Here is a 27,111-nt window from a genome sequence, read left to right as displayed (position 1 = left end):
CTATAGCCAGTTTTAGAGAGTTCTTATCATAAATGGATGTTGAATTTTTGTCAGAAGCTTTTTCTGCATCTATTGAGATGATCATATGATTTTTATTCTTCAATTTGTTAATGTGGTATATCACATTGATTGATTTGTGGATATTGAATCATCTTTGCATTGCTGGGATAAATCCCACTTGCTCATGGTGTATGATCCTTTTCATGTAATGTTGAATTTGGTACTCTAGTATTTTGTTGAGAATTTTTTGCATCTATGTTCATCAGTGATATTGGTCTGTAATTTTCTTTTTTTGTGTGGTGGCTTTGTCTGTTTTTGGTATCAGGGTGACACTGGCCTTCTAGAATGAGTTCACAAGTGTTCCTTTCTCTTCAATTTTTGGGAATATTTTGAGAAGGATACGTGTTACTTCTTCTTTAAATGTTTTGTAGAATTCACCTGTGAAGCTGTCTGGTCCTGGACTTTTGTTCACTGGGAGTTTTTTAAATTACTGATTTAATAATTTAATAATTTCATTACTGGAAATTAGTCTGTGGCATGAACCAATTTTTGTGGCTGATAGAAATGTTCTGTCTCTTGATTGTGGTTACATGGGTGTATACACTTGTCAAAACTCATTGACCTATACACTTTAAATGTGTGAGTTTATTTTGTGTATTATACTTCCATTAGTTGATTTTTAAAAATCCATACAACCACCCTATTAAACCATTCATCATTTCTCATTTGGATGAATGCAGTAACCTCCTAAGGGGTATTCCTGCTGTTGTCTTACTTCTTCAAACCCATACACTGTGCAGCAACCTGAATGATTCATTTAAAACAAAAAGCTGACCTACCTTGTCACTTCCCTGTATATAACCCTTTAATTGTCATCATCACCTGGCTTCTTAAAGTAGCATCTAACGTCTTCTTTAGTCTGACCCCTCACTGTCTTCCCAGCTCATCTTCTGTTACTCCCTGCCTCTCACTTTGCTTATGACTCTCATTTCCCAACACTAGCCATGTTAATCTCATTTCTTGTGCTTATACTCATCTCTCCCCTCAGCCTCTTCCCTAGTTTACCCTTTAAAATGCATCTCAGGACTCTGCACCTCCAGAAGGTCTTTATTTATTTATTTAAACCATCCTTCTTCACATGCTTCCTCTCTCCAAGAAAGAGAAGTACTCTGATTATGTTTCTTTGGTTCAGTCATAGCTCTTATAGGTGTATTTACCATTTTGGCTTATTATGTTTCTAGTCCTTTCTTCCCCACTAGATTGTGTGCTTGTTGAGCACAGTGATTATGTTTTAATTATATTTTGGATCCACAGGCCTGTTTTATAATAGTTGCTTAATACATATTTGTAGAAAGATTGAATATAAATATTAAGTAAGAAAAGAAGATAAAAGTATACATAGTGTAATTATTACTACTTTGTTTTAAGCAAAACTCTTCGCATAGAAAAAAAATACTGGGAAGATTTATATCAACATTTTAACACCATTTTGGGTGATAAGATTAGTTTCTTTAATATTTTTGACAGTTTTGCATTTTTCAAAAGAAAAAAATTAACATGCAGTTATTTCATGAGACATGACCTAAAAAACTGGCTGTATAACTTTTGCCTATTCAAATGAATTTTTGCATTTCTCTAGGTCCACAACACAGATACAATTTCTAATCCCTTAACCACAGATCTGACTGCGAAGATTCCTGGTTGGTCAAATGTGTCAGTTCAACCTGAGGCATCAGAGGACCCGGGTGCTACTCCTAGCATTCAGCAAGTAAAAACCCCTGGGAAAATCCCGATTGCTACCCCTCTGCCAGTGGCTCCTTCCTACAGTTATGCCACCCCTACCCCCCAGGCCTCTTTCCAGAGCACCTCAGCACCATACCCAGGTGAGGCCCTTTTCTTCTGTCCTTGGAGATAGGATTTTGATCAAAGTGTTCCCTTTTTGGGGAAAGAAAGGAGGGAGGCATGACTTTTAAATACTGTAGGTTAAAAACATAATAATCCTGTTAATGTCCCTGTAATCATAGGACTTGGTCTCTCAATCCTTTTTTCAATAAGCTCCAGCCTATGGGTATTTTGAGGCTCTTTCCAGAGCCAAATTCCACTGTACCTAGATTCAATTAAGTAATGTTCAAGGAGCCAAGCAAGCAGAGGCCACTGGGAAGAAAGAGTAGGAACTGTATAACTGTTTGCCTTCTGAATGGGTGATTGTGGGTCAGATATTTGTGTCTGTGATTTCGATAGCATCTTTATTTTTATTTTTTAAATATTTATTTATTTATTTATTTAGGCCGTGCCATGCGGCTAATGGGATCTTAGTTCCTTGGCCAGGGATCAAACTGGGGCCACAGCAATGAAAACACCGAGTCCTAACCACTGGACTGCCAGGGAATTCTGCATCTTTATTATTTTTATTATTATTTTTTTTGCATCTTTATTTTTAAAGCAACTCATAGGCAGGAGATTTATACAGAGTGTTGCCTTAACAACGAGTCTGCTTCATAGTTCCGTTCTAAGGTATTAGGAGGAAATGCTTAATCAAGGGAACTAAGTTGATCTTTATCCCCTGAAAAAGTCAACAGGGTGAAGCAAAGCCAGTGAAAATGAATTTTTGCCAATTTTTAATTTCCTAAGGTTTCCTTCAGTGGTAATATAACATAAAATTTTAGTGTTTCAGTCCTGAGGCACTAAAGTAATTTTTGTATTCAGGCAGAATGGTTGTAATTTTGTAAATTTTGGTGTAATTGTGAAAGTTTTGGGCTGAGCTGTATTTTTTTTTAATATAAATTTATTTATTTATTTTTGGCTGCATTGGGTCTTTGCTGCATGCGGGCTCTCTCTAGTTGTGGTGAGTGGGGGCTACTCTTCATTGTGGTGCGCAGGCTTCTCATTGCAGTGGCTTCTCGTTGCAGAGCACAGGCTGTAGGCACGCAGATTTCAGTAGTTGTGGCACGCAGGCTCAGTTGTTGTGGCTCACAGGCTCTAGAGCTCAGGCTCAGTAGTTGTGGTGCATGGGCTTAGTTGCTCTGCGGCATGTGGGATCTTCCCGGACCAGGGCTCGAACCCGTGTCCCCTGCATTGGCAGGCGGATTCTTAACCACTGCACCACCAGGGAAGCCCTGCGCTGTATTTTTGACCATTATACTTTCTCTAAGTAGAGTGATTTCCTTCTTTCTTTCTTTTCTTTTTTCTTTTTTTTGAAAGTTACTGCAGCAATTCTTATTCCACCTCCTGGAGTGTCTAAATGCTGAAGCTTCCATAATGGATGGTTTCATTTCTCCCCAAGTGCAGTGTTCCCAAGCAGACAGATAAATCTCAAATTTCATATTTGTCTAAGAAACCCTTTTCACCTTCCAGTCTTGGAATATGGGTGAACCAACCAGTTGTTTGCTTTAAGCTCTCTAGTTCCTAGGTCTCATACCAAGTGAACAATTATTGTTAGAGAAATAAGATTTATATAATCAGTGGTTCTCAACAGCCTGTAAACATTTTTCATTGTTACAACCGTGGAGGAGGGGTGCTACTGACATCTAGTGGGTAGAGACTAGGGATACTACTAAACATCTTACAGTGCACAGGACAGTCTCCCCCCCATCCCAACCCCAACATGCACAAAGAATTGGTCCAAAATGTCGTGGTCCAGAGAATTGGTCCAAAGAATTGGTCGTGCCATAGTTGAGAAGCTTTGACATGTATGGAATAGCTGGTGAAAAGCAGAAATATAGTATCTAGCTATTAGCTGATATGGATGTTCCAAAAATGCTAAAGTAGTTCAGGAAGTAGATAAGTTCGAACTGAAATGGTCTGGGAAGATTTTTTGGAGAGAAGCCTGGCTTTTAGGCTAGAAACAAAGTACTGTATTTATAATAGTAAGCACACACCCCAATTGAAGAAAAAAGCTTTAGCAAAGTCCCCAAGAGTAGACTTCTGTGGAGCACAAGAGGGAAAATGAGTATAACTAGAGGCAGAATCGGGTGGAAGGGTGAGATGATGTGATCAGATGATGATGGATCCCTGATGCCAGGTTAGGAATTTGGACTGAAACATGGTGTGGGAGTGGGGGTCTTAAGTAGGAGAGTCTCATGGTGGGTGAGTATTTTAGAAAAATTCATGGTGATGGGTGTTTTAGGGAGACAGAATGGATTAGAATGGGGAGAGCTAGCAGAGGGAAGACCAGTTAAGATTCTTGGAATTATCTAAGTCTATGGCTGTATCAGTTGAAATGGAAAGAAAATTAAGGCTGGCCTTGCGGCCAACACTTGCCTTTTTCTCTAGGAACTTTATATATGTATTTTATTAGAAAGTTATGTATCAGCATGATGATCCTTGAAACAGAGTTGAACTCTGTTTATTGAATTCTGTGGAAAGTACTATATAAAGAGGGCTTAGGGAAAGACCATAGTTAAAATACAGTGGAGAAAAACTCAGAGAGAAAGGAAGAAAGTGGAATAATATGGTGTCATGATAACCATGAGTTTTAAGATGGAGGCAGTCAGCAGTATTAGATACCACAGGGGTGAAGGATGAGGGTTGAGAAACAGCTATTAGATTTGCTAAGAAGCAGTTTGTTGATGACCTCTAAGGATCCTTTTCGGTGGAAAAGTGGGGGCACAGTCACGTTGCAGGGGATTAGAGAGTGGGTAAACAATGAGGAAATGAAGGCAGTAGCTGAATATTGTTTATAGAAGAAATTTGGCCACAAAAGGAAGGAGAGAAATGAGATAGTCTGGATCTAATTTCTTATCTCTTGTGTATTTTCTTCATTTCCAGTTATAAAGGAACTGGTGGTATCTGCTGGAAACAGTGTCCAGATTACCTTGCCTAAGAATGAAGTTCAGTTAAATGCATATGTCCTCCAAGAGCCAGATGCAGGTAAAACATCCACTTATATTTGTGTAATGTTTTAATTCATAATAGAATCTACATACATTTACTCTCTGTAAAAGTCCTATGAGAATAAGATAATAGCTTGAACATGCACAAATATTTATGTGATATGAGAGGCAATATAATGTTTGAGATCATGGGCTTTGATGTCAAGGCTGGGTTCAAATCTGAGCTCAGCCAGTCATTAGCTGAATGATTTTAAGCAAATTATTTAACTTCTCTAAGTTTCCATTTCTTTTTCAGTAAAATGAGGATAATAATTCCTACTTCATAAGGCTACTTTAAGGGCAAAATGAAATGGTATAATGTACCTATATACCTCAGTGCCTAGCACATAGCTGATGCTTATTAAATGTAGATTTTATTATGCCCATTTAAAACTGAGACTCAGGTTAACCTGTTTATTTTGGCCAAACAGCTAGTAAGTAGCAGATATAGAACTTGTAGAGAAGTTATTCAAGACTACTACTAATATAGATTTGTCATGTAAAAAAAAAAAAGACAAGCCCAATGTAATATACAATATTCAAATTTATAAAATATATAAATTAGGGGATGATTAATTTATTACTTAAGAAAACTTTTGTAATATGTGCATCCCTTTAACCTTTGAAGTACATGTTAATACACCAAAGTTTGACTTATAAACACGTATTCTCTTAAGATTATCTGTGACATGAAGTGAAGCATATGTTGATGGAAAATGATTGCATTGGCTTTGTGTTAACTCTCATTATAAGGTTAGTCAAGTAGCTCATTGTAAGGCTAGTTAAGCAAAATGCCTTACTGTATTCAGGATGGGGTCCTTCCATTTTAGGTACACATGTTTCCAATACAATATCCCTACTTTCTGGGCCTAGTACCAAATAGTGTATTTATGCAAAAACTACTTTTCCAGAACCTAAATGCCCTCTCTGTCCTTTTTTTTTTTTTTAAAGAAGATGTTGGGGGTAGGAGTTTATTAATTAATTAATTTATTTTTGCTGCGTTGCGTCTTCGTTTCTGTGAGAGGGCTTTCTCTAGTTGTGGCAAGCGGGGGCCACTTTTCATCGCGGTGCGCGGGCCTCTCTTGTTGCAGAGCACAGGCTCCAGACACACAGGCTCAGTAGTTGTGGTTCACGGGCCCAGCTGCTCCGCGGCATGTGGGATCCTCCCAGACCAGGGCTCTAACCCGTGTCCCCTGCATTAGCAGGCAGATTCTCAACCACTGCACCACCAGGGAAGCCCCCTCTCTGTTCTTTATTTCTGCCCTCACATTGCGTTTTCCTTATCAGTTCATTCCACCTTCCTATAGAGAAACATATTCCTTTCCTCCTCTGGTGATAAGTTAAGGTGAATGGATTTGGTGGCCTTTGAAGATGCAGGTAAAGAAAGAACTGCTTTGAGCTGCAGTTGCTTCCACTCTTCTGTGAAAGATATCCTGGCTGTACTGTATTTTCTTTTCTAAGCCCTATTTGCATATACATTTCTGTGAGTTGATATCACCTTGTATATCAGTATTCCAAAACACATCAGTTCAAAAACAGATTCTTTCAACTCTCCGCTCCCCAGTTTCTTCAGTATTAATCAGATACATGAGATGGATGGTTTCAAACTTTCAAAGGTTGGGGACGATGAGACAGGACCAGCTCTGCCCGTTCTTCATTCCTCTCATCTCCTATGGCAGCCCCTGCAGCACCTCTCAGGATCCCTCTAGGGTTCAGAGGCATGATTTGAAAACCACTGCCCTAAATCATTAAAACCAGCATTCTGTCTAACAGACCTATACTCAGTTGTTCCTACCCTTGGGCAAATTCCTGTCTGCAAGGCATAATTCGTCCCCTGAGCTTTCCTGTTCTAAGAGTATTGTCATTTGTTGAAATTTGTGTTGCTAGCCTTAGATGTTATAAAATTGTCAATTCCCAAGCTAGTGTGAGTCTGTTTTCTGTGCAGGAAAAAAAATTTCTAACTACAGTTCAAGAAATGTCATCTCTTAGCACCAGTCCTACTTCTCCTTCTTCTTTCCTGCTCCTCATGTAACCTAACTTCTACAGATACATTTATGAGAGCTGCCTGGGGCTGACAACTGGCCACAACAAAGCTAGTATTCTCTGGAGGAAGGAAGAGTAATAGATCTTGTATCTCAGGCTTATAAAGTAAAATCTAGTCTTAAGACTGTTTGGAATTAAGTTCTGTGCGTTAACATTAACTTTTGAACTCATGAAGTAAGAAAAAGGTGACCATTCTCTGTAAGCATTTGAGACTTCTTTTTTTTCCCTTTTAGGGTAGTAAATTAAATGAAACCTTCCTACCAAATGCCCCCCCTTCCTAGCCATAAATGCATCTTGTTCCAAAAAATATTTAAGACAGCTTTAACTGGGGAGGGATTCCATTTAGATAACAGGATTCTATCCTCACCCTACCCATTCATACAGTCTGAGCTACAAATGAGGACCATTTAATGCTTCATGTGATCTTAATTAATTTCACTGGGGCCTGTTTTAAATGGGCTATCCCCTACCACCTTCTGCAGTGTGTTATTTATTAGCTCAGCAGGAATGAAGTAGCTCTTTTAACTCACCAGGGTGTGATGACCTCAGTGAGACGAGCATTGTTAGCACTCTTTAAAAAGGTATTTTTGAACCATGTTATTTAGAAGTCATTGCTGTTCTTTGTTGCAAAAGAAGTTTTGCAAGAAAATGGCCTTTATTCCCAGTGAGTTCATCCATAGTGGTTTGTAGGGCATGTATTTTCACTGGGATGCCATACCATGAGCAACCTGGTATTTTAGGGGAGGATTGGCCCAAAGCAGCGTGGGTATGGGGCAGGAATGAGCACTGATGGGAGAGAGTGGAAGAAGCCCTAACTATAGTTGAGTCAGCAGAATCCACCTTTTCTTTCAACAGAATGTTTGGTTTCCCTTTGGCTTTGGGGTGAAGTCTTGAAAACTAAGGTCTTGTCAAGATTTAGAAAAATTTTGTTATTCACAGGCTGTGTGGTTGCCCTCTTTGTGTGTAGGTGTGTGTTTTCATGATTTTTGTAACTGCCCTTCTATAGGAGAAACCTACACCTACGACTGGCAGCTGATTACTCATCCTAAAGACTACAGTGGAGAAATGGAAGGGAAACATTTCCAGATCCTCAAACTATCCAAGGTGAATTTGCCTCCTGTCATTTGCAGGGATGGGGTAGAGGTGTTGACCATTTTCTAACATGTATAATATAGAATTTCCTGTCCACACTTAACTTAGGAACAGCCTTTCAGAAGCGAATCCTCCAAAAGTCTGGCTGGCTGACATCCAGTATTTGTTAGTGTATGATTCTCAAATTTTCATTTATGGTGAGAATATTGTATAAGCATAGTGGTGATAGCTGAAAATACACACTAAACAGCTTTTAAGGGTAACATAAGGATTTTAGAATTTGGGAGATAAGCTAGGTTATTTGTGGCCACATGACTGTGTAAATTGGCTCAGTCTTTTTTTGGGATTCAGTGTAGTTATTAAGAGCCATAAAAATGTTCATATTCTTTAGCCAAGCAATTGCTTTTTCCTTCCTTCCTTCTTTCTTTCTTTCTTCCTTCCTCCCTTCCTCCCTTCCTTCCTTCCTACCTTCCTTCCGTCTTTCCTTCCTTTCTTTCCTCTCTTTCTTTCAACAACTGTTCATTGTACACTAGTTATGTGGCAGGTATTGGGGATTTACTAGTGAATTAATCGTAATATTAACATTTTAGGAAAATACAGTCTAGTACGTGCTACTGACCTGAAGCAGGTAATTATAACAGGAGTATACTAGGTCAGTGCATGGGGTATTGAAGCCCTGGGGAGTTAGAGTAGATTTCTTAGAGTTGGCCTAGTTGGGTCATGAAAGGTGACTGGCTTACTGGGTAAAGGGTGGAGTGGTAATACCCCAAGCAGAGGAAGCAGTATGTCCACTGGGCCAAATAATAGAGAGAAATGTGGGAAAAAGGGAATTTTACGTGGTTCATCCTGACTGGACCCCATGGTATGAGAGGAACAGTGGCACAAGTAAGTTGGAGAGATGCAGGTGCCAGATTGCACAGAGCCTTGTGCATGCCAGAGTGAGGCCTTTGACTCTTATCCAGAAGGAATATGGCGCCTTTGAAAGGTTTTAAGCAGGAGAATGACATGTTCAGATTTTCAGTTTAGAAGGATCACCCTGACTGCAGATTGGAGGAGATAAGACTCAAACTAGGGAGACCAGGGAGGAATCTATTGAAAAATGTAGGTGTGAGGTGATAATAGTCTGAGTGAAAAAAAACTAAATAAATAAAATAAAACTTAAAAGCCACCCATTGAGCTCTTACCATGTGCCAGAAACAGTGCTAATTATTTTATGCAGTTATTTAATCTTCCTAACAACCCCAAGATGTAAATATTAGTATTTGTTTTACAAATGACGAAACTAAAAATTAGAAAAACAAAGTGGTTTGGCCAAAGTGCACAAAGCTATTAAATGGTACATTTGAACTGGAACTTTCCATCTCTAAACCCATGCTCTTAACAACTGTGCTATGATGAATGGTTAAAAACTAAGGTGATGACAGTGTGAATGGAGAGAAGTGGGTGGATTTGAGAAATACTATGGAGGTCAACTTGGTGATCAATTAATTGGGTGGAGGTGTTGAGGAAGAGAAGTCCAGGATAATTTTAGCCTTTTGGCTTAGACACTTCGTTGGATGTTGGTATATTTGAGGTGATATTCACTGAAATGAGGAACATAGAAAGAGGAGCAGGTTTGGAAGAGGTTTGCAGATGATTAATTCATGTTGGGACAGAGTGAGTTTGAGGTACCTGTGAAACATTTGAGTGGAGGGACCAGTAAGTAGTTGGGGGTAAGGGGCTAGAGATCAGGATGCAAGTCCGGGCTGGAGAGATAAATTTGTACACCAGCATCAAATAGTTGACAACTGAAGCCATAAATAGATGAAAACATCCAGAGAGTGTGTAGAGTGAAGTAATAAACGGATTGCAATTGGAATCCTGGGGAACACTGTCATTAAAGGTATGGAAGGAAGAGGTAATGGAAGAAAATGTGGAGTAGGCCTAGAAGTGAAAGCCAAGGAAGGAGATCATTACAAGAAGAAGGAAGTGGTCCAAAATGCTCCATGCATTCAATTAGTGTTTACCCAAAGGAGATAATTCAAAAGAAAGAAAAAAATCATTTTACCTGAAAGATGTTCACCACAGCATTAGTTATAATAGTAAAATTTTGGAAACAACCCAAATATCCAACAATGTGAAATGCTTATGTGAATTATGGCACATTTATTCATGTACTCTTCTGCAGCCATTAAAATGACTATTTAAGAGACTGTTCTAATGGGGAAAGTGTTCATGCTAAATGAATGGAAGAAAGAATAATAAAAAGTCCGATATATCTTGATTTTAGCTAGGCCCTGAATACCACTGAAATATGAACTCCTCAAAGGTAGGGACCTTATCTAATTCCTCTCCAAACCTCAAGCCTAGGGCAATGACCACATATAATTGATTCTCAATACATGTTTGTTGAACAGGTGTACTGTTTATAGCTCTTTTTTTGGTTGTGGTAAAAGATTAGAAGGAAATAAGAAAAATGTGATTAATTGGGGTGTTAGGACAATGGGATTGTGGGTGATTTTTTTTTTATGTTATGTTCATACAGTTAGTGGAAATCAGGAGGGGGAAATATTCAGATATTTGAGAGCTATTTGGTGTTTTTACAAAATGTTTTTCTTTGCAGAGATGATTGTTTTAATTTCATAACTGTGAAGTAGGATGGTTGGGCCCTTAATGTTCTTCTGAAAAGAAAATGGGAGTACAGAGATGTTGAAATCCCTTCTGTTGTTGCGAGTCAGCTAGTAATAAGATTCACATGAAAAGCTATGGTTTTTTAGTTTATAATTCATTGTTTCATATCTTCAGCTAGTTTACTTTCTCCATTTTGGAAATGGTGCAAGAAGAGGAGAATTCAAGAAACAGCATTGGAAAATTCAGATATATGTGTTATTTTAAATATAATTGCTGCTGTTTGTCGTTGTCTAAAAGATCTTCTCACTTCTGCAGCTCACTCCAGGCCTGTATGAATTCAAAGTGATTGTAGATGGTCAGAATGCCCATGGGGAAGGCTATGTGAATGTGACAGTGAAACCAGGTATGTTACCCAGCCCTGGCCATGTCTCCACTGCTCCTTCTGCAGGATTCCCAAGGAGATGGAGATTTGATTTTAGGGGTTTTAAATTCTCATTCTTTTTTTGTAATATATTTACGTATTGGGCAATTCCTAGTTCACAAAGCTTGTTTGTTGTCCACCTCTACTCAGCTTGCTTGAAAGCAGGAAGTTGCTGCTATAGTACTTCTGATGTAGTAGATAGGACATGAGCATTGAAAGAATGCGCAGGGCATGGCCTTAGCAGTCGTCAGGCTTAGAAGAGGCTTTAACACTCCCAGGTGCCTTAGGTTAGAATGGCAACCTGATCTTGTGACTTTACCATTTGATGATGCTCAGCTCTCACTTATGTAATGGAAAATGACTTATGCTCCACCCAGATATGGCCTGCTTCTCCTATAATTTATAAAGACCCTCTTCCAATTTCTTGTGGGTCATGTTCTTGCAGAGCCCCGTAAGAATCGGCCTCCTGTTGCCATTGTGTCACCACAGTTCCAGGAGATCTCTCTGCCAACCACTTCTACAGTCATTGATGGCAGCCGTGAGTACTTGTCTAGGCATGATGTTTTAGAAGAGCCTTCCCTGTGTACTGGTAGAAGGTTTGGGGCCAGCTATGTCTGCATAGTGTTTAGGCCAGTCCTCGGCCGTGTTAGGGGAAGACCAACCATCTGAAGCAATTGATTAGGTAGTAAAAACCAGACAGGCCCTGTTTAAAATCCCCGTGTGGCCTGTCTGCAGTAATAGTTCTGTTCTGAGATGGTAAGAAAGTAGGATTATTCATGTATTTAGCATTATTTTAGTTGAAACTTGCTGGTTTTCAAATTTGCTTGCCTGGAGTTGCCATCCTTAGCTATGGAAACAAAGCTCCTTCCTATCATGACAAGATAAGTAACTGAGAGTCTTGACAAAGAGCTCTCACTCAGCCATCACTGCCTAGCAAGATTCTCGTTAGCCTTCTCCTGGAGAGACTCACAGAATGGAGCACACACCCCTGCCTGGGCCCGTTGTTAACATGTCACCCTTCAGAGTAGTGTCACCTGATGGGTGACATGAGAGGATTTCTGGGCCTTGGCTCTGTGTGTGCAAGAGGTTTCGGGCCTGTCACCCTCCAGCATTGGCTTGGTCTCTCTGGGGGCCCGTTAAGGCCCTGTCACCCCTGAGTGTCTTGGCACAACAGGGGCTTGTGGCAGAGGCAGCTGCTACTTTAGCAGAGGGATCTCTAGCGGGTTAAACCTTTCATGTAGGTGATTCTGGCCAGAAGAGGAGGACAGAAGAGTAGCAGGCCAAGAGGAAGAGGCAGAATAGGAAGAAACACTTGTGAGAGTGGCAGAAAGGGTTCACTTAGTACCATTTTATTTTATATTTTTGATTAGATCAAAGTTGAATAATATGTAAAGGTACACAGTGAAAAGAATCACTACCCTCCCGGTCTCCCAACTATCCAGTTTTCCTCCAGACAACCAATGGTATTATCTTATGTATCTTTCCAGAGATATTTGATGCGTATATAAGAAAATACATATACAGTCCTTATGACAACACATTACGTGCACTGTTACGTACAGTGCTTGTTTCTATATGTTGGAGAATTTTTCTGAATTAACACATGCAATACTTCTTCATTCTTTTTTTCCTTTAATGATTACATAACCTTCCATGATATGAATATATGATTTCATTGTATGAATATGTACTTGTTTTCAATCTCTATTGATGACCATTTAGATTATTTTTGACTTGCTATTACAAATAATGTTATCGTGAATAATCTTGTAAGCGTGACATTTAACACAAATATTAAATGTCCTACAGATACACAACACAAGTGCAAGTAGATCTGAAGTATTAAATTCTTAGAAGAGGAATTGCAGGGCCAAAGATAAATTTTCCCAAATTGCTCCTTATAGAGGTTGTATCAATTTATGCTTCCACTATGACTTATGAGGGGGCCTCTTTCCCCACACTTTTTACCCACATAATGTGTTGTGAAACTTTGGTGTTTACCAATTTGAGAGGTTAAAAAATGCTATCTCAAGTGTAATTTAAATTTGCATTTCTTTTTTAAGTGAGGTTGAGTATCTTTTCATGTGTTTAAGACCTTTTGATTCTCCTTTTTTTATACATATACTTAATACAGTAGCGTTTTAACCAGAGGTTGCCTGTGTTGGAGTCCTTGGAAAACTACGCAGTGGAATATTCATAGAGAGGCAGAATGACCCAATAATCCGAGGGAAGAAACACTCTGGAGACATAGTCTGTAATTTCATAAAGTTTTCCTAGCCTCAAATCTCTGGGTAGTTGCCCTGGTTTGTGTAAACTGGATAAGTGCTAAGACCCAGTGCTCTCATGCTGTAACTGATATTTCTTTATGGTCAAGAAAGCATGGATGATGATAAGATCGTCCAGTACCATTGGGAAGAACTTAAGGGACCTCTGAGAGAAGAGAAGATTTCTGAAGATACGGCCATATTAAAACTAAGTAAGCTCGTCCCTGGGAACTACACTTTCAGGTAAATTTGGATCCTTCAAGTTTACCATAGGCCATTTTTTTCCCCTTATGGGTTTTACGTTCTTATAGGAGTCACTCTGACAGATACCAAATTCCCTGTAGAGTTGGCTGATAATATAGCCTTTGGTTCCACTGGTTCTTTGAGCCATGTTGTAACAGTGGTCTCAATAGTCATAACTTTTTAGGGCAAAGGTCCTTGCATAATAGATCAGGATCCACACAGCTAATCCTTCTCAAAGCCTTATTTGGCATATATCCAAACCTTTTTTTTAGAATTTCTGTCATTAAGTGAAAGGGCCCATCTTCCTTTGCCTTTTCTCAGGAAAAATCTAGAAGGAATCTACTCTCATCTCTCCCCTTTGGGAAATGCTTCCTCAACTTAGGATATATCAAAATCTTTACTTTGGACTTAGTGGTTTATTTGAATATGATTTGTAGCATCTTTCTCTGTTGGGGATTTTCAGAGAATTTGATTCAAAGTCAGTTCTTTTGGGAACTAGTGTTGATATACTAGACTGTGATTAATGAGTCTGAGGCTGACCCTAGAGTAATCCTCCTTATATTTGCATTACTCACTGTAGGCTACGAAGCACTGGTACATGAGTGTCATGCAAACACCACATGTACACTATACCATCCTCATTTTACATCTGAGAAGAATGAGGCTCGCTGTATTTACTAACTTCTCTGAGGTCACACAGCTGGAGCTGAAATGCAGATTTTCTAATCCCCAAGTCAGGACTCATTCTACTCTGCTCCTTGACTTGGCCTATATGTATTTTGTTTATGCTTCCTTGAATGCCCTTCTCAATCTGTTGGGACTCCGCCTATCTTTAAGGACCTCCTCAGTTGTCTGTGAAGCTCTCTGAGATCCCTCCAGAGAGGAGAGGGAATGTCCCTCCTCTTTCCCTGTTGCACTCAGTGCCTCTATGTGGTGCCTGCCATGGTGCAACGGCTTGTTCATGGGTATCTGTCTTCCCCACTGGATCTGAGATTAACCACGCTTTAGACACTACCAGAGACACAGCAAGGAATGTCCTAGCACAGCACCTACCATACAAATAAATATACAAGTTCTGACTTAGCAGCGCTCTCACTGACTCAAGACTTCAAGTGAATGAAGGGTAGCTGCTATTACAACAAGGCAGGAGCCTTCTCACTGAGTTAAAATGGAAATGTGAGTTGGTTTTCACCTTGGATTTCTAATATAGGAATTTTAACATTTATGGAATTTAGCCTGGGTGATGTTGATCCTTTTTGAAATAGTAACAATAATAGCTACTGCTTCTTGAACATTTACTGTGTTAAGTACTGTTCTGAGCTCTTTGCACGCAGTAGCTCATTTAACCCTTGTACCTGGTATTATAATGGCTCTTATTTTACAGATTAGGAAATATAGTCACAGAGAGGTTAAGTAACTTGCCCAAGGTCACACAGGTTGTCTGATTCCAGAGTCTGAGCTTTTAAACACAATGTTAACCTAGAGCGTTTTGGGTGAATGGGATATTGGGTGCAGTTCTTTTTTTCTAAGCCTCAGTCCATGAAATGATGGGATTGGGTTTGATTAGCATTAAGGTCCAATCTGTTTGATTCCACTTACCTTTTCCTCTCCCCTGCTTTTACACAGCAGTGGCCTCTTTCCCCAGCCCTGTGGTCAGCTGCTGTTTGGTTCCAGAACTTTTGCGTGCAAGCCAGGGACTGTCTGAGGTGAAAGTCAGCGTAATGGGCAGTTGCCATTTTGCCATCTGTCTATAACTTGCTTTTGTTCTGAAATAGGAGACAAATAAGACATGTTAAAAAAAAACAACAAAAACTGAAAACAGAAACTGGAAAGAGAGGAAAACTTCTGTGGATTTTTCTTTTTCAGATGTTTGCTGATTTGCACATGTCTGTGTGTCTGATGTTTTTGTGTTCTTTTTCTAAAAGCTGTAATATCAGAAGTCCCCTTAAGATCATAGGTAAAAAGTGAGATTGTGGGATAAAAACCCCACAGATGTCTGGCTCTTTCTGTGGCTGGTTGTGAGATTTAAACAAACGACATGTCTTTTATATGCTTTTCCTCTTTCTGTGAGCAAAATGGAAGCAGCCCAAACCTCCTTGCTTGCTTATGCTCACATTTTGAGGTGGCAAGAGAAGCTTTAGGCTGTTCAGCTGGAAGGCATCACTTAGGTAGAAGCCTGCTCTTACAAATGAACATTTTTTTTTCTCTTGCAAATTCTCTTTCACACTGGCACAAACTGTGGGATGCTTGCGTAGGAGAATTCATTTCCATCTCAGGCTCCTATCTTACTGGAGCTAGCCCTCCTGGTCCATCCTTGTGCTGTGTACACAGCCAAAACAGGATGATGGGAGGAGAGCCTGCTGCAGTCAGAGCTTGCTTTATTTAGTGTAACGTCTTTGAACCCTATAGGAATAGTGGCCAGGGATTATTGCTTTCTTAAGACTTGGTTCTGGGCTTTGGAGTCAGAGAACTGGGCTTGCATGTTGGCTCACTATTTAGCTCTGGGCAGGTTTCTTACCTCTCTAAGGCTTCTATAATAGTGAGGTTGATGATACCTATTCTATATGATTGTTGTGAGGGCCAAATCAGGCAATGCTTATAAAGGTCCCAGCCACAGACACATGCAGGCAGCAGAGTGAAATGGTGCTAGAGATATATTGTCTAGATTTAGATCCTGACTCCACTGTTTTCAAGCTTTCAAGCTTGGGCAAGTTACTTTACCTTTTTTTGCCTCAGTCTCCTCATATGTATAAGGAGTAAAATGGGGATAGTACTTTATAGGGCTGTTGTGAGGATTGAATGAGATACAAAGTGCTTAGAACAGTGCCTGGCACACAGTGAACCCTCAGTCAGTGTTAGCTTCTAGTATTACTCTAACTTTCCAAAAAGAATGGGTTAGAATTGGTTACCGATTGGTAATCCTGCCACATTGGTATTTTTTAGCCTTGATTTTCAGTTCTTCCATGTTTATTCCTCTTTCTTTAAGACCACCCCTGATTGCATTCCTCTCTCTTTCCTGATAGCTTGACTGTAGTAGACTCTGATGGAGCTACCAACTCTACCACGGCAAGCCTGACAGTGAACAAGGCTGTGGATTACCCCCCTGTGGCCAATGCAGGCCCCAACCAAGTGATCACCCTGCCCCAAAACTCCATCACCCTCTTCGGGAATCAGAGCACTGATGATCACGGCATCACCAGCTATGAGTGGTCACTCAGCCCAAACAGCAAAGGGAAAGTGATGGAGATGCAGGTAGGAGGGAATAGTTTCTGTCTTTTCTTGCCCAGGGAATTAGAGCTGCTGGACTGGGTCACCCATCCAAGACTTATATTTCTCCATCTTAATAACCAAAGTCAGATTAGTGAATAGAACATTTGAATTTTTAAAAAAATCTAGAAAGATTGAGGAGCCTTTAGTTAACACATTAGCAAAAACTTTATCTTAAATGTTTAGTATTAGAGGAAAAGACTGGTAGCTGCTCTAGGATAATTTCAGGGAGTCAAATTCTTTAGAAGCTACAAGGGTGCAAATTTTTTTTTAAATTAATTTTTATCGGAGTATAGTTGCTTTAAAATGTGTTAGTTTCTGGTGAAGGGTGCAAATCTTAGTGAGCTCTATTACAAATTGGAGGAGATTGCCTGACTAGATGGTGAGCATCTTCTCTCTGGAGATATTTAAGAAGAGACTAGATCTGTCACCAGGCAGGTAACGTAAGTAAATGAAGAAAACTGGATGGGGACTGTGGCAAACCAGAGGGCGTAAGCCCTGACCAAAGGGGTCAGCAGCCCTCCAGTCAGGCTGGTTGTTGCCACGCTAGAGTATCGTCCCAGTGTTGCTAGGTCCTCCAGCTTTTCAAGACAAGACAGAAACCTAGACTTCTATGTGAAATTTTCCAACTTTTAAGAACCCTAAGGCCAAATAAAATGTCTGCAAGGTATTAGGTTAGGTTTCTCCGCTGTTGCAGAATCTGTACAGACCTGTAAGGGCATGCACAGCATTATAAAGCATCTTGAGTCGTTGCTGCCATGTTTTACCGAGGCAGCATTGTTAGGATCACGCTGTGTGGCTTCAGTAGGAAGAACATTGTTTTGTAAATTGTGTTATTTTACTATATGTTAATGGTTTTCTTTCTGCTTGGGTCATAGAAGTGGATCTTGATTATCTCTGCACATTTTCCTGTACTCGTCTACCTTGTGAGAGCTCTGGCTTTATTTGAAACTGTTGCTGTGTCAGAGGGTTATTTACTTGAAGGGTGAAACTTTTAACAAGATGTCCCACAGTGTCTGATTGAGCATTCAGTAATTATGTTGAATTGGGAGGTAATGGCCCACTACCAACCTAGGTTTAGAAAACTGGGTAAATCATTTAGACCAGAGTAGGACTTCTTGTATGATGTGATTCCGGGAGTCCACTTGTCTGTATTTGTATATCCAGGGTGTTAGAACACCTACCCTGCAGCTCTCTGCCATGCAAGAAGGAGACTATACTTACCAACTCACAGTGACTGACACAATAGGACAGCAGGCCACCGCTCAAGTGACTGTTATTGTGCAGCCTGGTAAGTTCTAACCTTGTGGTGCAGGCTCTTCTGTTGGCTGGTCCCTTGACCCTTGGGGGGAGAAGAGGGCTTGGGTTCTGAGCTCTATGAGGGTGGAAGTGGGAGTTACCAATCCACCAAGCCCCTGGCGGCTGCTATTGTCCATTCCCCTAGTGCTTTCTTCATAGCTAGAGAGAAGGAGTATTTCACCACCTCGCTTGTGCCCTTGCTCTTGGCTAGTTATTGTGCCTTCAAGGGGAGCTAGCAGATAGAGTTTCTGCCAGCCCAAATCTTACCATGTCCTTTTGTCCTTTTTTTTTTTTTTTGGCTGCGGCTCGCAGAATCTCACTTCCCCGACCAGGGATTGAACCTGAGCCACAGTAGTGAAAGCGCCGAATCCTAACCACTAGACCACCAGGGAACTCCTCCCACCATGCCCTTTAAGGGCCAGCTTAAAGCCCACTTCCTCAAGAAAGCCCTACCTTATCTTTCAAACCCTCTCATTTGAACTCCTGTAGCATTATACTTCAATCCATGTTCTTTCAGAATGTTTTATATGTTTCAGTCTTATATTCTTCAGGCAAGCTCCCTGACCATATGCTTACCTCACACAGTATCTGACAGTTCTATGAGTGGAGAGGCAGAGTCCTTGAGGCTTCCAGAACATATGTCCCAATTGGTTCCCCTCCTTTCCCAGCTGGACTGCCTGCTTTTGAACTCCCAAGTCTCTTGTCTCCTAGAAAACAACAAGCCTCCACAGGCAGATGCAGGTCCAGATAAGGAGCTGACTCTTCCCATGGATAGCACAACCCTGGATGGCAGCAAAAGCTCAGATGATCAGAAAATTATCTCATATCTCTGGGAAAAAACACAGTGAGTATTGACACAAAATCCTTATATATGCAAGGGCTCCAGACCTTTGAAGAGCAAGGTTTTATTTGCTTTTAAGAGTTTACTTTCTCTTATTAGCTTATCCAAGGGGGATTACTTAGAAAGAAATGTTTGCAATCCCAAACTTCAACTCTAAGAAAAATATAATTTTTGTAAGAAAAAAAAAAGAATGCTTACCATTAGCTGTCCCCAGGTAGTACTTTGTGGTCCTGGTGCTTTTACAGGTACAATCCATTTGCTGAAATGCATAGTTTAATTACACTTGAGAGGCAAGATGGAAGGGGTAATGGAGCAGAAAAACACTGTTGCTCAAAATTAACTGGGTAAGGCTGTCAGGGGGGATGGGCCAGAGCAGTTCTTAAGGAGAATTGAAAATTCATCTCCAAAATGAAAGCAGTACTCTGGTATTGTTTCCTTGAAGATACCATATGCCATTTATGTTAGCCAGAGGCCAAAGGCAATAACCAAAATAATACTAATTAAATTGGAATTACCTAATCGAACCATTCCTGGTTCTCACAATTTCTTTCAGCTCCTTTAAACCATAACAAATGGAACTCAGATTATATGCAGGATCCCACAGGAAGCAATTCCAAGGAAGAGTTAAAAGCATTCCCAATTTCCAAAGGTAGCAACCATAGGACAGACTGGGTTTTTTGTTTCTGCTTTTGTTTTTGACTAGGATGTTAGAGATGGGTGGGGAGGGGCTGTAATTTGACTTGTAAAAGCACTTGACTTACGATTAGTGAGTTGGATTCTAGAAATGATTTTCCTTAGCTTTCGTTTCTATCTTTTGGAGAACCTAATTTTCTTCAACCCAGCATGTTTTAATTATAACTGTTTATTGAAGATACAGCAGATAAACCTTTTAGTTGAGTTTTATTAGTGTTTACAGCAGAAATAATCCTTAGCATAGCTTCTTGGAGGAGAATCTGTTTCAAGGGGGGCTGCTAGGGTCAGGGTTATACATTTAAACAGCAAAACAAAACAGAGCAAAACCTGGGCGTCTACAGGTTTCTCTGGTTGTCCTGCAGTGTTAAGGAAAGCTCTGAGGCATTTTGACCCTTGAACAGAAGGGCTGTCTGGTATATGTGCAGTATTGTGCCTACATGCTGGCTCAGAGCTCACTCACCTGCTGTGGCGTGAGGCCACAGGGGAGAAGGAAAGATACGGGGCATCCTGGTTCCTCTGTGGCTCCTGTCCAGGAGCTGGAGGGAGTTTTGCCTGTAGAACTGCTAAGAAGAGGATGGTTTTTCCCTGAGAGTTCCTCTGTAGCCTTGGCCCATTTCCTTTCCCTGACTTTTCAGCAAGAGGGAGTTTGGCATGTGATTAAGAAATGCATTTTGCTTCTTTTCTGGCAAGAGCTGAACCAACCACTGGGCCCGAAATGCTTTTCAGAAACTTCACTCTTAAATCATTCTTTTGATCAGAGACCTGCCCAGAGCACTTTCTTCCTTTTACTGGAGCAGCAAAGAGTTTGAATGTTCTAGAAGCTCTTACAAAGGATAAGGCTAGATGTGTTTGAAAGCTGGTGAATGGAGTTTTCTGATCAGCAGGTAGCCTGTATTTTGGGGCCAAATGACACTCTGTCCAAATGGAATATTTTTAAACATGCCCTCTCAAGGTGTGAGAAACAATAGTTTATGTCTTAGCTGAGGCAGTAATTGTCTGCTCCTACGGGGACAGGAGAGCAGTAGACAGATACAATTCCACCCTCTGGTTTCTCTCTTTGTCCAGGGGGCCTGACGGGGTACAACTTGAGAATGCTAACAGCAGTGTCGCCACTGTGACTGGGCTGCAAGTGGGAACCTACGTGTTCACCTTGACCGTCAAGGATGAGAGGAACCTGCAAAGCCAGAGCTCTGTGAATGTCATTGTCAAAGAAGGTACCTCACTGCCTTGGGTTGGTGCAGCAGCCTCTGGGCCAGATAACTGAAGAATGCATCATCTCTTGTTTGGTTGCAGAAACTGATTAGAGACAAAGTAGGGAAAGAGGTTAGAGGTTAGGGTAGCTCTTAGTTGCTTTTCTACAACAGCCTTTGAGTGAGCTACTTTTAAGGTGAATTTTAACTTCTTGTTTTCCCTCCCTTCCTTCTCAGTTGAATAGGGAGAGAATTAAGGTTTTTTTCCTTTGTTTTTTTTTTTTTTTAATTATTTATTTATTTATTTATTTTTGGCTGCCATGGGTCTTCGTTGCTGCGTGCAGGCTTTCTCTAGTTGCGGCCAGCGGGGGCTACTCTTCGTTGCAGTGCACGGGCTTCTCACTGCTGTGGCTTCTCTTGTTGCGGAGCACAGGCTCTTGGCACGCGGGCTTCAGTAGTTGTGGCACTCGGGCTCAGTAGTTGTGGGTCCCAGGCTCTAGAGCACAGGCTCAGTAGTTGTGGCACACGGGCTTAGTTGCTCTGTGGCATGTGAGATCTTCCCGGACCAGGGCTCGAACCCACGTCCCCTGCATTGGTAGGCGGATTCTTAACCACTGCACCACCAGGGGGAGCCCTGCATTTTTATTTTGCCTCTGCTGCTGGGATTTCTGTGACTCTCCTGCTAGCTACAGTGACACCTGCTGTCAGACCTTAGAATGACTGCCCTGCACTGTAGCTTCCTATGCTCATCCTAGGAGCATGCACGCTGAGGCCAACTTGAGCAAAAGTGGATTGGCCTTGCTCTGGTTTGCAGGCACAGTGATCAGTGATGGTCTTGGGAGAGGTCTATAGGCTGATGGTAGAAAAACTATCAGATATGCAGGTGACCCCCAAACACAGTATACTGAACTCAGTGAGTAGAGAGCACACACTGAGTAAACAAAGCTGCAGGTGGGGCCCAGGATAAGGAAAGTGTCTCTCTTCTTTTTCTCTATTAAAATGCTAAGGAAGGAGTCAAAAAAGATGTTCAGAGAATAACATTTTCAGCCATATTTTGAAGATAATTTGTGGTATCAGCTGATGAAACCTGAACTTCAGGGCTTTAATCCACTTTAGGCCTTCATTTCCAATCATCATATATCCCCAAGCAGAGAAATGGATTCCTTTGGGGGAGGCTGCTATGAGAATACAAGAGGAAACTATACTTGTCCCCTCTACTGTACTGGTGTCAGGGGAACATTTCTCTGGGTGGGACTGGAGCCTCAGGACCTGTGGCACTGGTGGCATTAACTCTACACTGTTAGTTGCTGGCATGGATAAGCACTTAAAACAGTTCTCCGTTTAAGATAATTTTGAAGTTTAATTTCCTTATAAGCATCACAAGAAGCATTTCTTCTTTTCCTGAATGATACATTTTTTTCCATGGTTTCTCTTTGTTTAGAAATGAACAAACCACCTATAGCCAAGATAACTGGGAATGTGGTAATTACCTTGCCCACAGACACGGCAGAGCTGGACGGCTCCAAGTCCTCAGATGACAAGGGGATAGTCAACTACCTCTGGACTCGAGACGAGGGGAGCCCAGCTGCAGGGGTGAGTGTGCCAGCAGGTGGAGAGCTACACAGGTCAAGGTGGTGCGATGAGGAGAGGAGGCTGAGCTAAACACTCCAGTACCTGTTTTAACCAAGCGGTCTCTTATGTCAAACCTGGATTGTGCTCTGAAATCCAGGGAGGTTAAATGACTTGCTTAGGGTCACCCCTCAAGCTAGTGTGGAACAGAATGTGATTCTTTTCCCTGATCCTGGTTGCTGTGGGCTGTAGTGCCATCACAGAGCAGGAACTGCCCCGAGTCAAAGCCGTCTAGCCCAGAGGGGACTTAGTTATGACAGACATAACAGCTGACTCCACAAAAGGAGTGTGGTTTTGTTCTGCCATATAGCCATGTCGTTCAACCCCACAGGAGGTGTTAAATCACTCTGACCACCACCCTGTCCTCTTTCTTTCCAACCTGGTTGAGGGAACCTACACATTTCACCTGAAAGTGACTGATGCGAAGGGTGAGAGTGACACAGACCGGACCACTGTGGAGGTGAAATCTGGTGAGTTCGTTTAGTGAGGAGTCGGAGTGGAATTGCTGGATCAGCCTAACAGGGCCTCGATCTTGAGACCCTTCCCCCAGCATGGACAGAGCCAGATGGCATATCCAGGTTTAAAAAAATCTAGAACCCCCAAGCTAAGAACTCCTTAGAGACTTTCTGTTCCAACAAGACCTCTCCTACCCACGCAGAAATATGGACCTCCCCCTACTTAGCTCAGATGGAGAAACAGAAACTCAGAGAGGGCAGGGCTTGCTCAGCTTCACACAGCAGTTGTGTCAGAGCCAGGCCTTTGGGCCCCTACTCCAGCACTTTCTCCTTTACGTGTGACTGATGAGAGAGGGCTCAGGGTGCTTTGGGAATCTGAGCACAGGAATAACTTGAGTCATGGTGTCTTATCAGCACCCAGCTGCAGAAAATGATTTATTTTTTTAAGTTGAGCCTCAGGCTTTATCTGACAACCCCCAGGGAAGGTAAAGTAACTGGCATCCTTTACATTTTTAAGATTTGCAGAAATAAAATTTCTTTCTTAAATAGAACCATGTTTTTGTTTTGTATCAAGGCTAATTTGGTAATAGGGAGGCAGTGAGTACAGGGTGGGATAGAGCTTTATAAATTCCTGAACAACTGATGAGAAGGTATTAACTTTAAACCTACTCTTTATTATCTAGGCCAAGCTAATGTACAGATGTCTTAGATGGGAAGGGATCTTGGCAGGTCTTCCAGTCCTTGTCCTACCTCTCTGAAGGACAACAGCCAAGACACTATAAAGTCTCTTCTGTGTTTAAAATCAGATCACAGATAGTCTACTAATTATATAAATTATACATCAGGACAGGCAAATGGTGCATCCAAGTATGTGAATAGGTATTCTGAATAGTCACTTTTAACTTGCAAGTGTAGAATAGTCTTTAGGACATAATCAAAAGTGTAAAGCACAATGGTCTTATAGATAGTTCTAGAGTTGTAAAAACATCGTCCAGCTGTGATGTTGTTTTAAGGAAATCCTTGTTTCTTGGCTGCCTGTATTTCCTTTGTGTTTATGGTTTTCAACACTATAGGGCAGATGCATTCCCATAAGATTGTTGAGATGGAAAATTTCCCTCCCATTGTTGTAGACAAAGTACAGCAAGTTACTGAAAATCAGATTGGATCAGGAGAGATTGCTAGATACCTGCCACTTGGCCTGGAGAGTTCAGCAAAGCCAACTGGGTAGAGACTTTTAAAACAAACCTTGAAGTGTTTCTCTGTTCCCCACTTCCTTCACTAAACCCCATCACTTCGGCCTGGTCCCCAGCACATGTGTGGTAATTGCCAGGTTGGTGTAGAGACCAGGAGTGCTTCTGAAGCTCTCCAAGCCAGCCCCAGATTGCTGGGGACCAGGACAAAGCAATGGGGAATTCACTATTGTGCCTTTCCATATTGAAGGAGAGCAGTTGCATTTCTGAATGCTCTCACCACATTCTCTCCTGGGCCAAAGCACATGCACAGTGGCAGGTCTATGTTAACTCTCCTACTTCTAAAGCCATGACTGATCCACATGCTTTCCAGATCCCAGGAAAAACAACCTGGTGGAGATCATCTTGGATGTCAACGTCAGTCAGCTAACTGAGAGGCTGAAGGGGATGTTCATCCGCCAGATTGGGGTCCTCCTGGGGGTGCTGGATTCCGACATCATTGTGCAAAAGATTCAGCCGTACACGGAGCAGAGGTAGCTGGGCAATGAATGGGGGGAGAAAAGGAAAGACCAGGGGGTCCCCTGGGCTTCTTGACTGAGCTGAGAAATAGTGTGGGTAGGTAGAGAAGGGTGGGCTCTCTGACCAGGAATCACTCATGGTGTCCTTTTTTTTTTTTTTTTTTCTGTGATACACGGGCCTCTCACTGTTGTGGCCTCTCCCGTTGCGGAGCACAGGCTCCGGACACGCAGGCTCAGTGGCCATGGCTCATGGGCCCAGCCGCTCCGCGGCATGTGGGATCTTCCCGGACCGGGGCACGAACCCACGTCCCCTGCATCGGCAGGCGGACTCTCAACCACTGCACCACCAAGGAAGCCCGGTGTTCATTTTTTTAATGAAGAAGAAATGTACTCTTCTAGTACAGGTAATGGGCTCTGTACTAGACACTGCAGCAGGGTGCAAGGTCAGAAGAGGTCTGTTTGAAGACCATAGTCTAGTAGGGGAGATAATCAAGTTAACATATAGCATCAGTACAGGGTAGATTTGACAGAATAAGTGCTATGGTAAGCAGATAGTGTAGGGGGTCCCCAGAGAAAGAGAACCAGGCATGGCTTTCTTGACCTAAGCAAAACCAATTTTGGCCTAAGCCATTTTGTGATCTAAGCCTGGACACAGTACTTGCCCTTGAACAGGCCTCAGTAATGAATGATCTTAAGGGAAAGAAAGAAGTCAGGAACAGGAAGTTCCCTGTGGCTTAGTGGTTAGGATTCCAGGCTTTCACTGCCTTGGCCCGGGTTCAATCCCTGGTCAGGGAACTGAGGTCCCACAAGCCGCATGGTGTGGCCAAAACAAAACAAAACAGGGGCTTTCCTAGTGGCGCAGTGGTTGGGGGTCTGCCTGCCGATGCAGGGGACACGGGTTCGTGCCCCGGTCTGGGAGGATCCCACATGCCGTGGAGCGGCTGGGCCCGTGAGCCATGGCCGCTGAGCCTGCGCGTCCGGAGCCTGTGCTCCACAACAGGAGAGGCCACAGCAGTGAGAGGCCCGCGTACCCGCAAAAAAAAAAAAAAAAAAAAAAAAAAAACAAAACAAAACAAAAAAGAATGCAGGAACAAATGACTCTTTTCAGGCAAGAGAAGTAACAATAGCAAAAATAGTAAATCAGTTGTAAAGACTCCCAGCTCTGTTTTAGTGGTAAAGGTAGCCTGAAGTACTTGACAACCAGATCAACTGGAGCCTAAGGAATGATGATATCGACCATTTCTGACCCTCATGACCCTCAGCTAAAACTTGGACTCTGTCGACTTTTGTCCCAATTCTATGCTGAATTCTCCCCTGCTCAAGCCCCTTCACGAATATGCATGTACCCTGAGCTTAAAGCTTCCGCAGTTTTGCTGCTCACCAAGACACTGCTTTGGGAAAGATCCCAGTGTTCTCCTTACTTGCCGCAAGTGATAAAAGTCTTCCTTCTCCTCGTTTTTGGCTTGGTTGTGTCTTTTGGCTCAACACCACGTGGAGAACCCAGTTTTCAGGTAACACAATCATGGAGACACAGGCAAGGGCGATTAATTCTTCCAGGAGGTTTGAGGTCATCCAGAGATTTCCCAGAAGTAAAACTTGCACTGATCAAGCATAGAAGGACTAGGAGGAAATTCAGAATAGGGGAACAGCGTGAGCAATGGTCCTGTGGTATGAAAGTACGGAGTTTCCTCTGGAAGAAGTCCTTGGGTTCAGAGCATTTACTGGGCCCTAGGATATGGGGGACAATAAGGCTGGCTCTGTAGACTGAGAACAGTCATAAGCAAGCCAAGCAGTTTAGTTTCAATACTTTGGATAGGAGGACTCAAGTTAGTTGGTTTTATATGTGTGAATTTTTTGTTTGTTTTTTTTTGTTTTTTTTTGTTTTTTTTGCGGTAGGCGGGCCTCTCACTGTTGTGGCCTCTCCCCTTGCGGAGCACAGGCTCCGGAGCACAGGCTCAGTGGCCATGGCTCACGGGCCCAGCCGCTCCGCGGCATGTGGGATCTTCCCAGACCGGGGCACGAACCCGTGTCCCCTGCATCGGCAGGCGGACTCTCAACCACTGCGCCACCAGGGAAGCCCGTTTGTTTTGTTTTTGAAGCAAGGATATTAGATTTTTTTTTTTTCCTTAGGGAGATCAGTAGTGTGGAGGCTAGACTAAAATAGGGAGAGATCAGGACATCCCTTGCAGTCCATTGGTTAAGACACCGTGCTTCCACTGCAGGGAGTGCAGGTTCAATCCCTGGTCTGGGGAACTAAGATCCCACATGGCACACAGCGGGGAACTAAGATCCCACAGGCTGCACTGCTTGGCCAAAAAAAAAACAAAACAAAACAGTAGGGAGAGACCAAAGGCTGGGAGACCAATCAGGACACTTTTGGACTAGTCTAGTAAAAAAGGTGATAACACCTGAATTGAGGTAGTGGCAGTGGAAATGGCAGAAGAGAAGAGGAAATTAAAAGAAATTCAGAGGTAAATCAGTAGGA

The 27,111-nt window shown here is 42.0% G+C and overlaps 1 protein-coding gene across 1 annotated transcript in view; it reads left to right on the top strand.

Annotated features, from left to right (window-relative positions):
- The window catches only part of KIAA0319L (KIAA0319 like), a gene marked incomplete at its 5' end in the record, with an annotated part of 104,285 nt that overhangs the window by 62,421 nt on the left and 14,753 nt on the right, over nucleotides 1-27,111 (top strand). Inside the window, 13 exons of the mRNA XM_079697243.1 lie at nucleotides 1,640-1,883; nucleotides 4,768-4,869; nucleotides 7,921-8,018; nucleotides 10,932-11,019; nucleotides 11,483-11,575; nucleotides 13,412-13,544; nucleotides 16,568-16,796; nucleotides 17,979-18,102; nucleotides 18,822-18,954; nucleotides 20,710-20,858; nucleotides 22,276-22,427; nucleotides 22,795-22,933; nucleotides 24,482-24,641. Coding sequence (XP_079553369.1) covers nucleotides 1,640-1,883; nucleotides 4,768-4,869; nucleotides 7,921-8,018; nucleotides 10,932-11,019; nucleotides 11,483-11,575; nucleotides 13,412-13,544; nucleotides 16,568-16,796; nucleotides 17,979-18,102; nucleotides 18,822-18,954; nucleotides 20,710-20,858; nucleotides 22,276-22,427; nucleotides 22,795-22,933; nucleotides 24,482-24,641 — 1,844 coding nt within the window. The remainder of the gene's footprint in view (nucleotides 1-1,639; nucleotides 1,884-4,767; nucleotides 4,870-7,920; nucleotides 8,019-10,931; nucleotides 11,020-11,482; nucleotides 11,576-13,411; nucleotides 13,545-16,567; nucleotides 16,797-17,978; nucleotides 18,103-18,821; nucleotides 18,955-20,709; nucleotides 20,859-22,275; nucleotides 22,428-22,794; nucleotides 22,934-24,481; nucleotides 24,642-27,111) is intronic.

This window comes from Hyperoodon ampullatus (assembly GCF_949752795.1).
Source record: "Hyperoodon ampullatus genome assembly, chromosome: 2".
Classification (NCBI taxonomy): Eukaryota; Metazoa; Chordata; class Mammalia; order Artiodactyla; family Ziphiidae; genus Hyperoodon; species Hyperoodon ampullatus.
This window is presented reverse-complemented; position numbering and strand designations above follow the sequence as displayed.